The sequence below is a fragment of the Aotus nancymaae genome, unplaced genomic scaffold (assembly GCF_030222135.1).
Source record: "Aotus nancymaae isolate 86718 unplaced genomic scaffold, 86718_ANA_hifiasm-v0.15.2.pri h1tg000292l, whole genome shotgun sequence".
Taxonomy (NCBI): Eukaryota; Metazoa; Chordata; class Mammalia; order Primates; family Aotidae; genus Aotus; species Aotus nancymaae.
In genome coordinates this window covers 47,515-62,291 of record NW_026988707.1, presented here as the reverse complement: position 1 = coordinate 62,291, position 14,777 = coordinate 47,515, and the positions used below count along the sequence as shown (strand labels likewise).

The window sequence follows — 14,777 nt, the reverse complement described above, 5'->3', positions numbered from 1 at the left end:
TCAGGGACCCAGGAAGTCAGACGCCGGTGATCCAGCTCGGCAATGACTTACGGATCACAGCGTAAAACAGACCAGGAAACCAGACGCAGAAGGGACACGCTTATTCTAATCCAGGGTGCGACGGCCTGAATGCCTGCTCCCCAAGACGCACGTGCTGAAATCCTCTCCCCAGGTCGATGGCGTCGGCAGGTGGGGCCTCGTGAAGGGGATGAACACTCTTCTCTAAGGGACCCCGGGAGCCCCCTCAGCCCTCCGCCCTGTGAGGACTTGGCGGGAAGGCGCCGTCTGTGACCCAGGAAGCAGGTCCTCCCACCCTGCCCCTGCCCCCGCCCCCGTGATCTTCCGGCCTCCAGAGCTGTGAGCAATGAGTGTCTGCCGGGCTGTGGTGTTTCACGGTGGCAGCCTGCTGCGCTGAGACCCAGGCCGTCTACGGAACACCCCGCCTCTCTCAGACGGTGATGACACGGCCCCTCGCCCCCGTGCTGGGAAAGGAACTGGTAAGTGACTTCAGCACAGCGCCTAGAAAACTACAAAATAACAACTAGAAAACAAAATCCTTCCTATCACCCGGGCGCGGTGCCTCACGCCCGTCATCCCGGCACTTTGGGAGGCCGAGGCGTGCGGATCACAAGGTCAGGAGTTCGAGACCGGCCTCACTGACACGGAGAAACCCCGTCTCTACTAAAAATCCAAAAAAATAAGCTGTGCGTGGTGGTGGGTGCTTGTAATCCCAGCTACTCGGGAGGCTGAGGCAGGAGAGTCGCTCGAACCCGGGAGGCGGAGGTTGCCGTGAGCCGAGATCTCACCACTGCACTCCAGCCTGGACGACAGAGCAAGACCTTGCCTCTAAAGTAAATAAATAAATAAATATGATACAAATAATGCCATCTATCAAGACCATTAGAAGAAAAATCAGCCTAAGGAAAAATGCAACAAAAATGACACACAGTGTCTACAAAGCAAACTACAGGGCGCGGCTGGGCGAGGTCAGAGATGTCCAGCCTCACGTAGTTCTTTATAGCGGTGTGAGAACAGACTGATACGGCCGTTTCCCAAGGCGTCTCCAGGCCCAGAAAGTCAACCCCAGCTAACAGATAAGCACACAGCAGGATTCTGGAATCCACACAACAGAAGCTGGAATCCGGCCGGCATGGAAAAAACACACACGGGGAACGCAGAACCTGCAGTAACAACACCCCGGACCCCGGCGTGAGCAGAGGAGAGGGAGTGAGAGATCAGAAGTCAACGTAGGAGAACAAGCTCTCAGAAAATCACTAAAACTAAAAGCTGCTACTTGAGACAGAAAAATCAAGAAAATAAAAAACTCAGAGACGACCAAGCTCACTCAAGAGTTAGGCATGGGCTGGGCACGGTGGCCCACTCCTGTCATCCCAGCACTTTGTGAGGCTGAGGCAAGTGGATCACCTGAGGTTAGGAGTTCGAGACTAGCCTGGCCCAACATGGCAAAACCCCATCTGTACTAAAAATACAAAAATTAGCCGGGCGTGGTAGTGCGCGCCTGTCATCCCAGCTACTCGGGAGGCTGAGGCAGGAGAATCACTTGAATCCGGGAGGCGGAGGTTGCAGGGAGCTGAGATTGCACCACTGACCCCAGCCTGGGCAACAGAGCGAGACTTGGTATTAAAAAAAAAAAAAAAAAAAAAAAAAAGACAGCACATCAGAAACTACTTTTGGCAAGTTTTTACTAAAAGATGTAAGAAATCTTCATGTTTCTGGTATTTTAAATGACAGCTTATTGGGTAAATATTAGTTTTTTTCATTCACTACATGTTTGCATCCAACGCTAAGAGTTTCTAGCATTTCAACAGAAATCATTACAGAAGGATCGCAGTTTTCCCCATAAGAAGGCTTTGCATGGGTGCGGCGTATCCGGTCCTTTCACGGCTCACCGTATGTGCAAGACAGGGACCCCTCTGTGTGTGCCGATTCTCCCCCGTAGGTAACAGTTTCCACAGGGGCAGAACCTGGACTTAGCTGAACGTGTCTGATCTGTTTTGTTCACTTCGTATCCACGGAGGTTTTCACATGTTTATGAAACAGAACATTTTAAAGTACTTTAAAAAGGTAATCCCTGATAGAAAAGGGGCGGCCCTTCCCAACTTGTTCTTTGAGACCTGCATTTCTCTAAAAGCGTAACCAGAGGAAGGGCTCACAAGAAAACTGCCGACCAGCGTCTTCTCTGTGAAGCCAGCAGCAAAAAGAAAAACCAGCCGGGCGCAGTGGCTCACGCCTGTCACGCCAGCACTTTGGGAGGCTGAGGGGGCGGATCACCTGAGGTCGGGAGTTTGAGACCAGCCTGACCCACATGGAGAAACCCCGTCTCTACTAAAAATATAAAAAGTTTAGGCAGGCACAGTGTTGCACGCCTGTAGTCCCAGGTACTTGGGAGGCTGAGGCAGAATTGCTTGCACCTGGGAGGTAAAGGTTGCAGTGAGCCGAGATCGTGCCACTGCACTCCGGCCTGGGTGACACAGTGAGTTTGCAAGCCGATAACCCGCTGCTGGCAGCACACTGAAAGGTGAAAGGCGGGTGGTCACCCCCCAGGCCAGGAACAGGACGAGGGTACCCCGTCTTTCACTTCTATTCAACACCGCACTGCAGGTCCTAACCACAGTAGCCAGGCGAGAAAAGAAATAAAAGACGTGCACACCCAGGAAGGAACTAAAACTGTATCTACTTACAGGTGACACGGTCTCGTGCCCACTGAGAAACGATTAGAACTAGGCTGGGCACGGGGCTCAGGCCTGCCATCCCAGCACTTTGGAAGGTCTAGGTGGGCGGATCACCTGAGGTCGGGAGTTCGAGACCAGTCTGACCGACACGGAAAACCCCATCTATACCAAAAATACAAAAAATTTAGCTCAGACTGGTGGCGGGCACCTGTAATCCCAGCTACCCAGGAGGCTGAGGCAGGAGAATCGCTTGAACCCTTGAGGGGGAGGTTGCGGTGAGCTGAGTGCACGGCCACCGGGCCATGACGTCCACAGCCGGGGACAAGGACACCCCAGTGCACAGCCACCAGGCCATGACATCCACAGCTAGGGGACAGGAGACCCAGTGCACGGCCATCAGGCCACGACGTCCACAGCCGGGGACAGGGAGACCCCAGTGCATTGCCACCAGGCCACGACATCCACAGCCGGGGGACAGGAGACCCCAATGCACGGCCACCAGGCCACAACGTCCACAGCCGGGGACAGGGAGACCCCCGTGCACGGTCACCAGGCCATGACATCCACAGTGGGGGACAGTGACACCCCCGTGCACAGCCACCAGGCCACGACGTCCACAGCCGGGAGACAGGAGACCCCAGTGCACGGCCATCAGGCCACGACATCCACAGCCAGGGACAGGGAGACCCCAGTGCACGGCCACCAGGCCACGACATCCACAGCGGGGGACAGTGACACCCCCGTGCACAGCCACCAGGTCACGACGTCCACAGCCAGGGACTGGGAGACCCCAGTGCATGGCCACCAGGCCACGACATCCACAGCCGGGGGACAGGAGACCCCAATGCACAGCCACCAGGCCACGACGTCCACAGCCGGGGACAGGGAGACCCCAGTGCATGGCCACCAGGCCACGACGTCCATAGCCGGGGGACAGGAGACCCCAGTGCACGGCCACCAGGCCATGACGTCCATAGCCGGGGACAATGAGACCCACCTCGGCCTCTCTGCCCCACCCTCACACGCCCGCAGTACCACTTCGGCCTCTCCACCGCACCCTCACACGCACATGGCACCCACCTCGGACTGTCAGCCTCACCCTCACATGCCCACAGCACCACCTCGGCCGCTCCGCCTCACCCTCACACACACACGGCACGTCGGCCTCTCCACATCCCGCGCGTGTGACACGCACCTTGGCCACCAGGCCCATGTCGTCCATGCTGGCCCTCTCCTGGGGGAACTGGGCGAACGTGCCCTCGATCTTGCTGATGACGGCGTCCACATTGACGGAGTCCTGCGGGCGTCCTCTGGGGAAGTAGAAGGTCGGAATGCTTTGGCTCGTGGCCGGGGGAAGAGGCTCTTGTTTCAGGGTCTGGACCTGAAGAGTTGACAGAAGCACTCGGTTAGAACCTGGGAGCCGCCGACGCCTTGTCCACCTGGACACGGGACCAACGCAAGGGCCACTCTAGGGCCCATGGCGCCGAGGCCACCTGCCACCAACCGGGACTGGGACATGGTGCTCTGCAGTCACCGTGGGGGGGCCACACACTTGATCCACCATGGAGGCCGCCTCAGCCCAGCCATGGGGGACACCAACACACCCACTGCAGGGCCACGTCCACTCAGCCACGGGGACACTCACACACCCACTGCAGGGCCACGTCCACCCGGCCACGGGGGCACTCACACACCCACTGCAGGGACACATCCACCCAGCCACGGGGACACCGACACACCCACTGCAGGGCCACGTCCACCCGGCCACGGGGACACTCACACACCCACTGCAGGGCCAAGTCCACCCGGCCACGGGGACACCGACACACCCACTGCAGGGTCACATCCACCCGGCCACGGGGGCACTCACACACCCACTGCAGCGCCACGTCCACCCGGCCACGGGGGCACTCACACACCCACTGCAGGGCCACGTCCACCCGGCCACGGGGACACTCACACACCCACTGCAGGGCCACGTCCACCGGGCCACAGGGGCACTCACACACCCACTGCAGGGCCACGTCCACCGGGCCACAGGGGCACTCACACACCCACTGCAGGGACACATCCACCCAGCCACGGGGACACACACCCACTGCAGGGCCATGTCCACCTGGCCACGGGGACGCTCACACCCACTGCAGGGCCACGTCCACCCAGCCACGGGGACACTCACACACCGACTGCAGGGACACGTCCACCCGGCCACGGGGACACCGACACACCCACTGCAGGGCCATGTCCACCCGGCCACTGGGACACCGACACATCCACTGCAGGGCCACATCCACCCGGCCACGGGGACACCGACACACCCACTGCAGGGCCATGGGGACACTCACACACCCACTCCAGGATCACCTCTGCCTGGGGGGCTACCTGATGCCGACAGGGACCCCACAGAGGGTTGCTGCTCCACACTGAGTACCCACCACACCCGGCAGGGCAGGCGAGCAACCCAGATGCCCGAGACACCCACGAGGACCCGCTCCCGATCCCACAGGCCACACCAATGACCTCACACCTGGCAGGGACCTGGGGACAAGGGCAGCCCCACGTCCCAGATGCCGGACAGCCCGGCCAGGATGCGTTCCTGATTCTCACGGGCCACACCAATGACCTCACACCTGGCAGGGACCTGGGGACAAGGGCAGCCCCACATCCCATATGCCGGAGAGCCCAGCCAGGATGCGTTCCTGATTCCTACGGGCCACACCACTGACGTCACACTGGCCAGAGCCCTGGGGACAAGGGCAGCCGCAAAACCCAGGCGCCCGAGAGCATGGACACGGCAAGGCAGAGCCCTGCCCCAGGAGCCCGGCCGACTCACATCATGAGAGGCAGATGCAGAGCGGGCACCCGCACAGGCAGTAGAGGGGGTCGACCAGCAGGTACTGCTGTGGACACAAGCCTCAGCCTTTCGCCCAGTGCAGACCCCACGCCACAGGCTCCTGGCGACACTCAGCACCAGCACTCCCCTCGCGCAGAGCATCCGCAGGACCCAGACCACTCGCTCAAGAGGCTCCCGCTTCAATCTCCACAAAACCTGCGAGCTGCATATTAACTGTCATCCTGAGATACTAAAACACCGAAGAAAACAGTCAACGACATCAGCAACCACACGGCGACCTCCTCCTCCAACTACCCAGGGGATGGGGCTGCGTCCTCCTCCTCCTCCTCCTCCTCCAACTACCCAGGGGACGGGGCTGCGTCCTCCTCCTCCTCCTCCTCCTCCTCCAACTACCCAGGGGACGGGGCTGCGTCCTCCTCCTCCTCCTCCTCCAACTACCCAGGGGACGGGGCTGCGTCCTCCTCCTCCTCCTCCAACTACCCAGGGGACGGGGCTGCGTCCTCCTCCTCCTCCTCCAACTACCCAGGGGACGGGGCTGCGTCCTCCTCCTCCTCCTCCTCCAACTACCCAGGGGACGGGGCTGCGTCCTCCTCCTCCTCCTCCTCCAACTACCCAGGGGACGGGGCTGCGTCCTCCTCCTCCTCCTCCTCCAACTACCCAGGGGACGGGGCTGCGTCCTCCTCCTCCTCCTCCAACTACCCAGGGGACGGGGCTGCGTCCTCCTCCTCCTCCTCCAACTACCCAGGGGACGGGGCTGCGTCCTCCTCCTCCTCCTCCTCCAACTACCCAGGGGACGGGGCTGCGTCCTCCTCCTCCTCCTCCAACTACCCAGGGGACGGGGCTGCGTCCTCCTCCTCCTCCTCCTCCTCCTCCAACTACCTCGTGTCTGGCTGTGGAGGTCCCACTGTGGAGCCTTCAGCTCCTCCCCTTCACAACGCTGTGTCACACAGCTCTGCTGTTTGGGTTACGGAATTCGCCCCGTGGGTATTCCGCGATGCGCTCTAGGGCTCCTGGTTTTGCCAATATCATGACCTGGGTGCACCCACTGACCGTCTTGCTGAAAACTGACAAGAATACCGGACAGAATGTTTCACAGAAAAATGACAAGAATACTGGACAGAATGTTTCACAGACATCTTCTAAACAGCAGCATCTGCAGGCTGCCAGGGAAGTACAGTATATTAGACCACAGATGCCCAGAAGGAGCGGGCAGGGAGGCCCCGGAGGAGGGATCCAGGGAGGCCCAGGAGGAGGGATACAGGGAGGTCTGGTAGGAGGGGGCAGGGAGGCCCGGGAGGAGGGATACAGGGAGGCCCGGGAGGAGGGATCCTGGGAGGCCCGGGAGGAGGGATACAGGGAGGTCTGGTAGGAGGGGGCAGGGAGGCCCAGGAGGAGGGGGCAGGGAGGCCCGGGAGGAGGGGGCAGGGAGGCCCATGGACCCTGCACAGGCTCTGCCTTCAGAAGTCTGGACCCAGCGTGCTCCCCGAAATCTCTCACAGCCTTGCAGAGCTCTGGGGAATAGGAGGTAAAACCCAGGGTCACCAGAGGAAGCTGCGTCAAGTAAACCTCCCAGAACGGTCCACCTTCAGTAAGAAAAATGAACTGCCAATAAAGCTCCCTCGCGCCTCAGGCCCCAGGAATGAAAGGAAGATTGTGGCCTTTGCCTGGAGCTGCAGGTAGCAGCCGGGCAGGGTGGAATTCTCCCGAGAACTTACGGCTACAGCCGACTCTCCTGCAGGTTTGCACATCAAACTCCCATCACCACGATGGTGAGAAAGGCCTCACACGGCCGGGCACGCTGGCTCGTGCCTGTAATGCTGGCGCTTTTAGAGGCTGAGGCGGGCAGATTGCCTGACACCAGCGTGGGCAACATAGCGAAACCTCACATCTACTAAAAAAATAAATAAATTAGCCAGGTGTGGTGGCATGTGCCTATAGTCCCAGCTACTCAGGAGGCTGAGGTTGGGAAAATTGCTGGAAGTCAGGAGGCCGAGGCTCCAGCAAGCCGAGATGGCACCACAGAACTCCAGCCTGAGCACAGAGCAAGACTCCGTCTCCCAAAAAACCCCCATCAAATGAGCAGCTCACAGTCAACAACCAGCGACAGGCCCACAGGACTGAGGCACCATGGGGGAGAGGCTTTCTGTCCCTCACTGTGAGGTGAGAGGGCCTTCTGACTCTCACACCGCCAGGACATAAAACAGGTAACACCTCCTGCATTTTAAGAAATAAAAGAGGGCCGGGCGCGGTGGCTCAGGCCTGTAATCCCAGCACTTTGGGAGGCTGAGGCGCGTGGATCACGAGGTCAAGAGATCGAGACCATCCTGGTCAACATAGTGAAACCCCGTCTCTACTAAAAATACAAAAAAAATCAGCTGGATACGGTGGTGCGTGCCTGTAATCCCAGCTACTCGGGAGGCTGAGGCAGGAGAATTGCCTGAACCCAGGAGGCGGAGGTTGCAGTGAGCCGAGATCGCACCATTGCACTCCAGCCTGGGTAACAAGAGCGAAACTCCGTCTCAAAAAAAAAAAAAAAGAGAGAAGGCCGGGCGCGGTGGCTCACACCTGCAATCCCAAGAGTCTGGGAGGCCGACGTGGGTGGATCAACTCAGGTCAGGAGTTCGAGACCAGACTTACCAACATAGACAAACCCCATCTCTACTAAAAATACAAAAAATTAGCTTGGTGTGGTGGCACGTGCCTGTAATCCCAGCTACTCCAGAGGCTGAGGTAGGAGAATCGATTGAACCCAAGAGGCAGAGATTGTGGTGAACCAAGACTGTGCCATTGCACTCCAGCCTGGGCAACAAGAGTGAAACTCGGCAGGGCGTGGGGGCTCATGCCTGTAATCCCAGCACTCTGGGAGGCCGAGGCGGGCAGATCAAGAGGTCAGGAGTTTGAGAACAAACGCTGTCTTTAGTAAAAATACAAAAATCAGCCGGACGCGGTGGCAGGTGCCTGTAATCCCAGCTACTCGGAGGCTGAGATGGAAGAATCACTTGAATGCAGGGGATGGACATTGAGGTGAGCTGAGGTCACACCACTGCGCTCCAGCCTGGGTGACAGAGTGAGACTCCGTCTCAAAAAAAAAACAAACAAAAAACAAAAAACGCAAAACCGTCTCAAAACAAAACTAACAAAAGAAATAAAGGAGAAAATTGAAACTACGAAATAAAAACAGAAAATACAACCAACGGCCAAAAACAGGGGTGCCCAGCCGGGCGCCGTGCCTCACGCCTGTCATCCAGCACTGTGGGAGGCCGAGGAGGGCAGATCACCTGAAGTCGAGAGTTCGAGTCCGGCGTGGCCAACGTGGGGAAACCCTGTTTGTACTAAAAATACAAAAATCAGCCGGACGTGGTGGCGGGTGCCTGTAATCCCAGCTGCTCAGGACGCTGAGGCAGGAGAATCGCTGGAACTCTGGAGGCGGAGGTTGCAGTGAGCCGAGATCACAGCGTTGCACCCCAGCCTGGGCGACAGAGTGACATTCTGACTCAAAAAAAAAAAAATGAGGTGTGATGTTCAAAGCTGCAAACAGACGTGCAGCAGCTTCTCAACAGAGATCACAACCCCCAAGCGGGAGGACGCCGCTGCCGACCCCACGCTCTCTGTCCTGCCACGATCTCTTTCAAGAATGAGATGAGCCGGGCAAGGTGGCTCACGCCTGTGGTCCCAGCACTTTGGGAGGTGCAGGAGGAGGGATCACATGAGGTCAGGAGTTCGAGAGCAGCCTGGCCAATATGGCAAAACCGTGTCTCTAGTAAAAATACAAAACTTGGCCGGGTGTGGTGGCGGGTGCCTGTAATCACAGCTACTCGGGAGGCTGAGGCAGGAGAATGGGTGGAACCCGGGAGAATGAGATGAACAGTCAGACATTTTGACAGCAAAATTTACAGTCAACGTGCAGGCCAGTAATAGACAGTGAAGCAAAAGCTGAGACAAGCCAGGGCCTCCCAAACGGAAGCGCGGAATTGGAAGAAGGGATGCGGAGCAGAGCAGGTCACAGTCACGAGGGGTAGAAGCTGAATGCGTGTGTGACGGTTTGTGACTTGCAGGAAAAGATACTGATCAACGTTGGGCTTTGAAAAATTTACGAGTTGGCATTTCTTTCTTTTTTTTTTTGTTTCCTAAGAGACGGGGTCTCACTATGTTGCCCAGGCTGGCCTTGAACTCCTGGCCTCCAGCGGTTCTCCTGCCTCAGCCTCCCACAGTGCTGGGATCACAGGTGTGAGGTACCGTGTCCGGCCAGCAGCTGACATTTCTAGGATACACAGTGAGCTACTAGAAAATTCCTACTGCGATCGAGAGGAAAGGAGCTGAGCTGAAAAAGAACGGGCGGCAGAGATGCAGGAGGAGACAGTTAGAGCCTCACACAGAGGAGCAGGCGGCATCAGTGTCAGGGAACCACGTGCTCCAGTTACAGGACGGAGGCCCGACCGCAGGAAGAGAACAGCCTCCACGTGTACAGAGAGAGACGTAAGACAGAGGCCGTGGGACATACGGAGGCCTTCAGGGAACCACGTGCTCCAGTTACAGGACGGAGACCCGACCGCAGGAAGAGAACAGCCTCCACGTGTACAGAGAGACGTGAGACAGAGGCCGTGGGACATACGGAGGCCTTCAGGGAACCACGTGCTCCAGTTACGGGACGGAGGCCCAACCACAGGAAGAGAACAGCCTCCACGTGTACACAGAGACGTGAGACAGGGTCTCTTTCAAGAATGACATGAGGCTGGGCGAGGTGGCTCACCCCATAATGCCAGCACTTTGGGAGGCCCAGGAGGGTGGCTCACTTGAGGTGAGGAGTTTGAGAGCAGCCTGGCCAATATGGTGAAAGATGCACAAGGCTTCAGGATCCAGAAGCTGCACGTTTGCTTTCCAGATGGAAGAAAGCACGCCGGTAACATCCGTGAAGTCGGCACAACGTGATGGACAGATGTGGAGACGGAGAGGCCACCTGAAAACGCTGAAGAGGTCGGTCACGGCAGGACAGACAGTCCATGGGGGCTGCCTTTATCCATGCCCGACAACGCAGCCTTAGCACTCACCAAGTGAATACCACTGGACGTGCCCTCAGCATGCCAGGGAAGGCGGAGCCCACCCACCCCGTGCAGCGACAGGGGGAAGCCGGGCCCACGCGGGCACAGATAGAGGAGAGACGGAACAAGAAACAGCCCGAGCAGCCCGAGCTCGCGGGCCCGGGAGATTTACAAGTTTAATCTCCGGGACATAAATAGACCCGGCCCCGGCACAGCTGCAGAGCACACATTCCTTTCAACACGCACGGAGCGCCTGGGCGGCGGCCACCTCCCGGGCAGCAGCGGGTCTCCCTGGGCCCCGAAGCAATCGCCGAGAAGGCGGCCCGCCCCGAACGGAGCCGCCGGGCAGGCATCACCACACACACAGAAGGAGGCACGACAGCTATGTGCGTGGAACAAGAATTCTGAAGTCAGCCGCCTCCTCAGTGAAACAGGGAGACGGACCGGAGGGGCGCCTGGTCCCGGCCGGGCACTTTCCATCCTCCTCAGGGCTGCTCTTTGCAGAGCGCTTGGTAAAGCACCTGTCACGCAGGGCACACTGATACAGGCGACACCCAGCCTCCCGGAGAGCTATTTCTGTTGAGGGCACCAGGAAGGCAGCTCCTGACTGACCGCAGTTCCACAGGTCACAGAGACGTCTCTGACCCTTCCCGAGCACAGCTCCGTTTAGCAAAACACACGCGTGTACCAGCAAACACACAGCCTCCGCCTGACACGGACACGGCCTGCTTTTGTGCAGAAGTGTGTCGGGGTGCAGGTAAGTTCCAGGAGAACACAGGCCCGAGTGGGCAGAGGGTGAGCACAGCAGGCGGGGTGTGGCAACACGCAGAAACGACCCTCGTGCCGACCCCAGCGGGACCGGAGAGCAGGCTCAGAGCCACAGAGGAGGCTCTGTGCCTTCCTGGTGCCCTCTTCAGCCGGAGTCGGAAGCCCGGCGGCTGTGGTAAGGGATGTCGGGGTTCGGGCAGGACCCACACTCACGGATTCCAGCCGAGCCCCTCGCCCACCCAGGGACCCTCTGTGAAGGCTGGTAGAAGGCTGCCAGCGACACCTGCAAAGGACACGCTGCATGGTAAACACAGGGGCCGGAAAGGTCAGCGTTTACCCAGAGGAGCGGACACGGAGGTAACAGAGCCGGGCCCCGCGTGGAGGTTCACAGATCCCCTCTCTAGCAAACAGGGAGAACTGGGGTGGAGGGTGGACACGGGAGGTCCACGTGTCTGAGTCCACCCACGTGAGCGTGGGCTGACGCTCACACACATGGTGGCGCCGGGCCCCGCATGGAGGTCGTCACGTGGGCTCACGCTCGCTCACACACACGGCTCAGCCGGGCACCACGTGGAGGTCATCACGTGGGCTTATGGTTGCTCACACACATGGCTGAGCCGGGCCCTGCCTGGACGTCCTCACGTGGGCTGACACTCGCTCACACACACGGCTGAGCCGGGCTGTGCCGAGCAACTGGGCCTCTGCAGAGATGTTCACTGGGCCCTACACCCACGGGTCCGGTGAGCTGCGCGTCTCCACCGAGCTCAGAAGGCAGGGCTGGGGGACGTGGGGATCACACTGGAGCCTGCTGGGACCCACGGCGAGAACACGTGCTGTGTGACACGTCATCATCACACAGGGGCCTCCTGGGACCCACGGCGAGAACACGTGCTGTTCCCATCCCAAGGCGGGAGGTCAGTGAAACTGAACACCCCCCACCTGGCTGAGTTTGGTTTGGCAAGGATGCCGGTGACTGGGAAGTGGGCAGTGGCAGGGAGGAGGGGGAGCCTGGGTTTCCCACCTGGCAGGGAGCAGCCACCAGGGGCTTGGCGGGCAACAGAAGCCCAGGCGGGACGAGCAAGCTCAGGAGCCTCTGCCACGGCTGATGTTAGCGCGGAAGGCGCTGCACCCCGACACTTCCAGTGGCTCTAACACGGACGCCCCACAGAAGATGCATGTCCCCGATGCAGCCAGCCACGTCCACGTGCGAGGTAACCACCTAACAGACTCCACAGCCCTCGCAGAAGAGCTCCGCCCCCCCTGAAGGGCAGACAGCTTCCTCATCCATCCACGTGTGACCTAACCACCCAAGAGACTCCACAGCCCCCACAGAGAGTCACGGCCCCGCTGCAGGGCAGAGGGCTTCCTCGTCCAGCCATGTCCACGTGCTAGCAAACCACCTGAGACTGCAACCAGCAAGCACACACCTCCCGCAGATCCTGCTCGGAGCTCATCTCACTCGGAGCGGTCTCCAGGTTAGGAGGTTTTAAAGAAACCATGCTTGTAACAAACTCACAGCCCCTACCCACTTACAGGCAAAATGTCAAAACCTGGGAGACCGAGATCAGATGAAAACTCTGGAGTGTAAAAGCCGACGTGATCTTAAAGAAAAAATTTCAATTAAAGTATCAAAAGAAGTGGGTCTCCCTCCCTCCAAACCGGACGCTTTGGCTCAACCTGACGTTTAGCCCGCTAGCTCCAGACCCCTGGAACTGAGTTTGAAAAACGCCCACCACGCACACCCAACCGGCCTGGGTGAGGTTCCGCCACAGCAAAAGCCGAAGCTCTCAACTTACACAGAGGTTGTCGAGGGAAGACTCACACGTTTAAACGACACGGTGCCCGTACGACTAAGCTACACAGTGTACAAGGGGGACAGACACACAGCTTACTTCCCTGAGCACAGATTACACTTCAAAGCCGGACAGGGTGGAGGCTCGCGCCCCTAATCCCAGCACTTTGTGAGGCAGAGGTGGGCGGATCACCTGAGGTTAGGAATTCGAGACCAGCCTGGCCGACATGGTGAAAACCCGTTTCTACTAAAAATAAACACTGCCCGGGCGTGGTGGCGGGTGCCCGTAATCCCAGCTACTCGGGAGGCTGAGGTTGCAGAGAGGCGATACCGCGCCACTGCACTCTAGCCCGGGAGACAGCGAGACTCTGTCTCAAAAAATAAAATAAAACAAAAACACGAGTAAAAGCACACTGGACAAACGGTCTGGCTTAAAGAAACAAGAAGGGTGAAGGACTTTCCCCGCGTTTATCACCGGCAATCCAGGGTATTATTTAAAGGAAAAATCTGTGCGCAGCGAACCCCTGAGGCACTGGCGGTTCTCAGCCCGCCTGGCTTATGTCAGCAGCGTGCCACACTCACAGCTAAACTCCCGGGAAAGCACCGGGTGCTCTTTTCCAAGCCGGCTTTTCCCACCTAGCTTGGCGCAGCTTCCCGAAGAGCAGCACCCGGTTTTCGGCGGCGCGTGGCCCGGGTGGGTCCCCTGCGCCCACGACTGACCCTGAAAATCTTGGGTTGGGGCCCTGCCGGGGACACCGGCTGCCAGGAGTGGCGGTGGAGGGGGAATACCCGCGTGGGGCCGGGAGGGACACCGGGTGCGCGGCCAGGAGCGGCAGCGGGGAGGTCCCTGACGGTGCGCGGCCAGGAGTGGCGGGGTGGGGGTCCCCACGCGGGGCCGGGAGGGACACCGGGTGCAAAGCCAGTAATGCCGAAGGGAGTCTCTGCTTGGGGTTGGGAGGGACACTGAGTGCGCGGCCAGGAGCGGCGAGGTAGGGGTCCCCGACGGTGCCTGGCCAGGAGTGGCGGGGTGGGGGTCCCCACGCGGGGCCGGGAACGACGGTGGGTGCAGGGCCAGGAGCGGCGGTGGAGAGGTCCCCGACGGGTCACGGCCAGGAGTGACGGCGGGGAGGGGGGTGTCCCCGCGCGGGGACCGGGAAGGGGAAGGACGGCGGGCGCAGGGCCAGGAGCGGCGGTGGGGGGGGGGGGCGGTGTCCCCGCGCGGGGCAGGGAGGGCAGAGCTCGCGGAACCAGGAGGCTGGGCCGGGTTTCGGGGGCGGGTGTGGGGAGGGGGGAATCCGCGGGGCGCGCGGGGCTGACCTGCTGGAAGGCCTTCAGCCGCTTCTTGAACCGCGAGGGCAGCACGAAGTCGCAGCCGCGGGCCAGTGAGGCCAGCTCTTGGCGCAGGTCGGGGTCCTGGCGCAGCGAGCGCTCGCGGAGCCTCATGCCGTCGGCGCGCGGGGCTCTCCGCGGGCGGGGCCGGGCGCCGCGCTCTCGGGGCAGGGCCGGGCCGGGGCCAGCGGGGCGCTGCAGGCGGGGCCGGGGCTCAGCGCGCTCCATGCGTCGCCCGCCAGGCGCTCTGGGGCCCGGGCCGGCGCCGCGCGCATTCCTCAGGCCGCGGAGGGCGCATGGCG

At 60.0% G+C, this 14,777-nt stretch overlaps 2 protein-coding genes across 2 annotated transcripts in view; one reads left to right on the top strand and one right to left on the bottom strand.

Moving 5' to 3' along the window:
• LOC135273159 (serine/threonine-protein phosphatase 2A regulatory subunit B'' subunit beta-like) overlaps nt 1-14,703 on the bottom strand; it is a 43,225-nt gene extending 28,522 nt beyond the window's left edge. Inside the window, exons 1-2 of the mRNA XM_064372072.1 lie at nt 14,464-14,703; nt 3,889-4,074 (exon numbers count right to left, since the gene is read on the bottom strand). Of these exons, the coding sequence (XP_064228142.1) occupies nt 3,889-4,074; nt 14,464-14,703 (426 nt within the window). The remainder of the gene's footprint in view (nt 1-3,888; nt 4,075-14,463) is intronic.
• The window catches only part of LOC135273157 (PI-PLC X domain-containing protein 1-like), a 195,471-nt gene that overhangs the window by 137,960 nt on the left and 42,734 nt on the right, over nt 1-14,777 (top strand). The gene's annotated exons all lie outside the window — the stretch shown is intronic.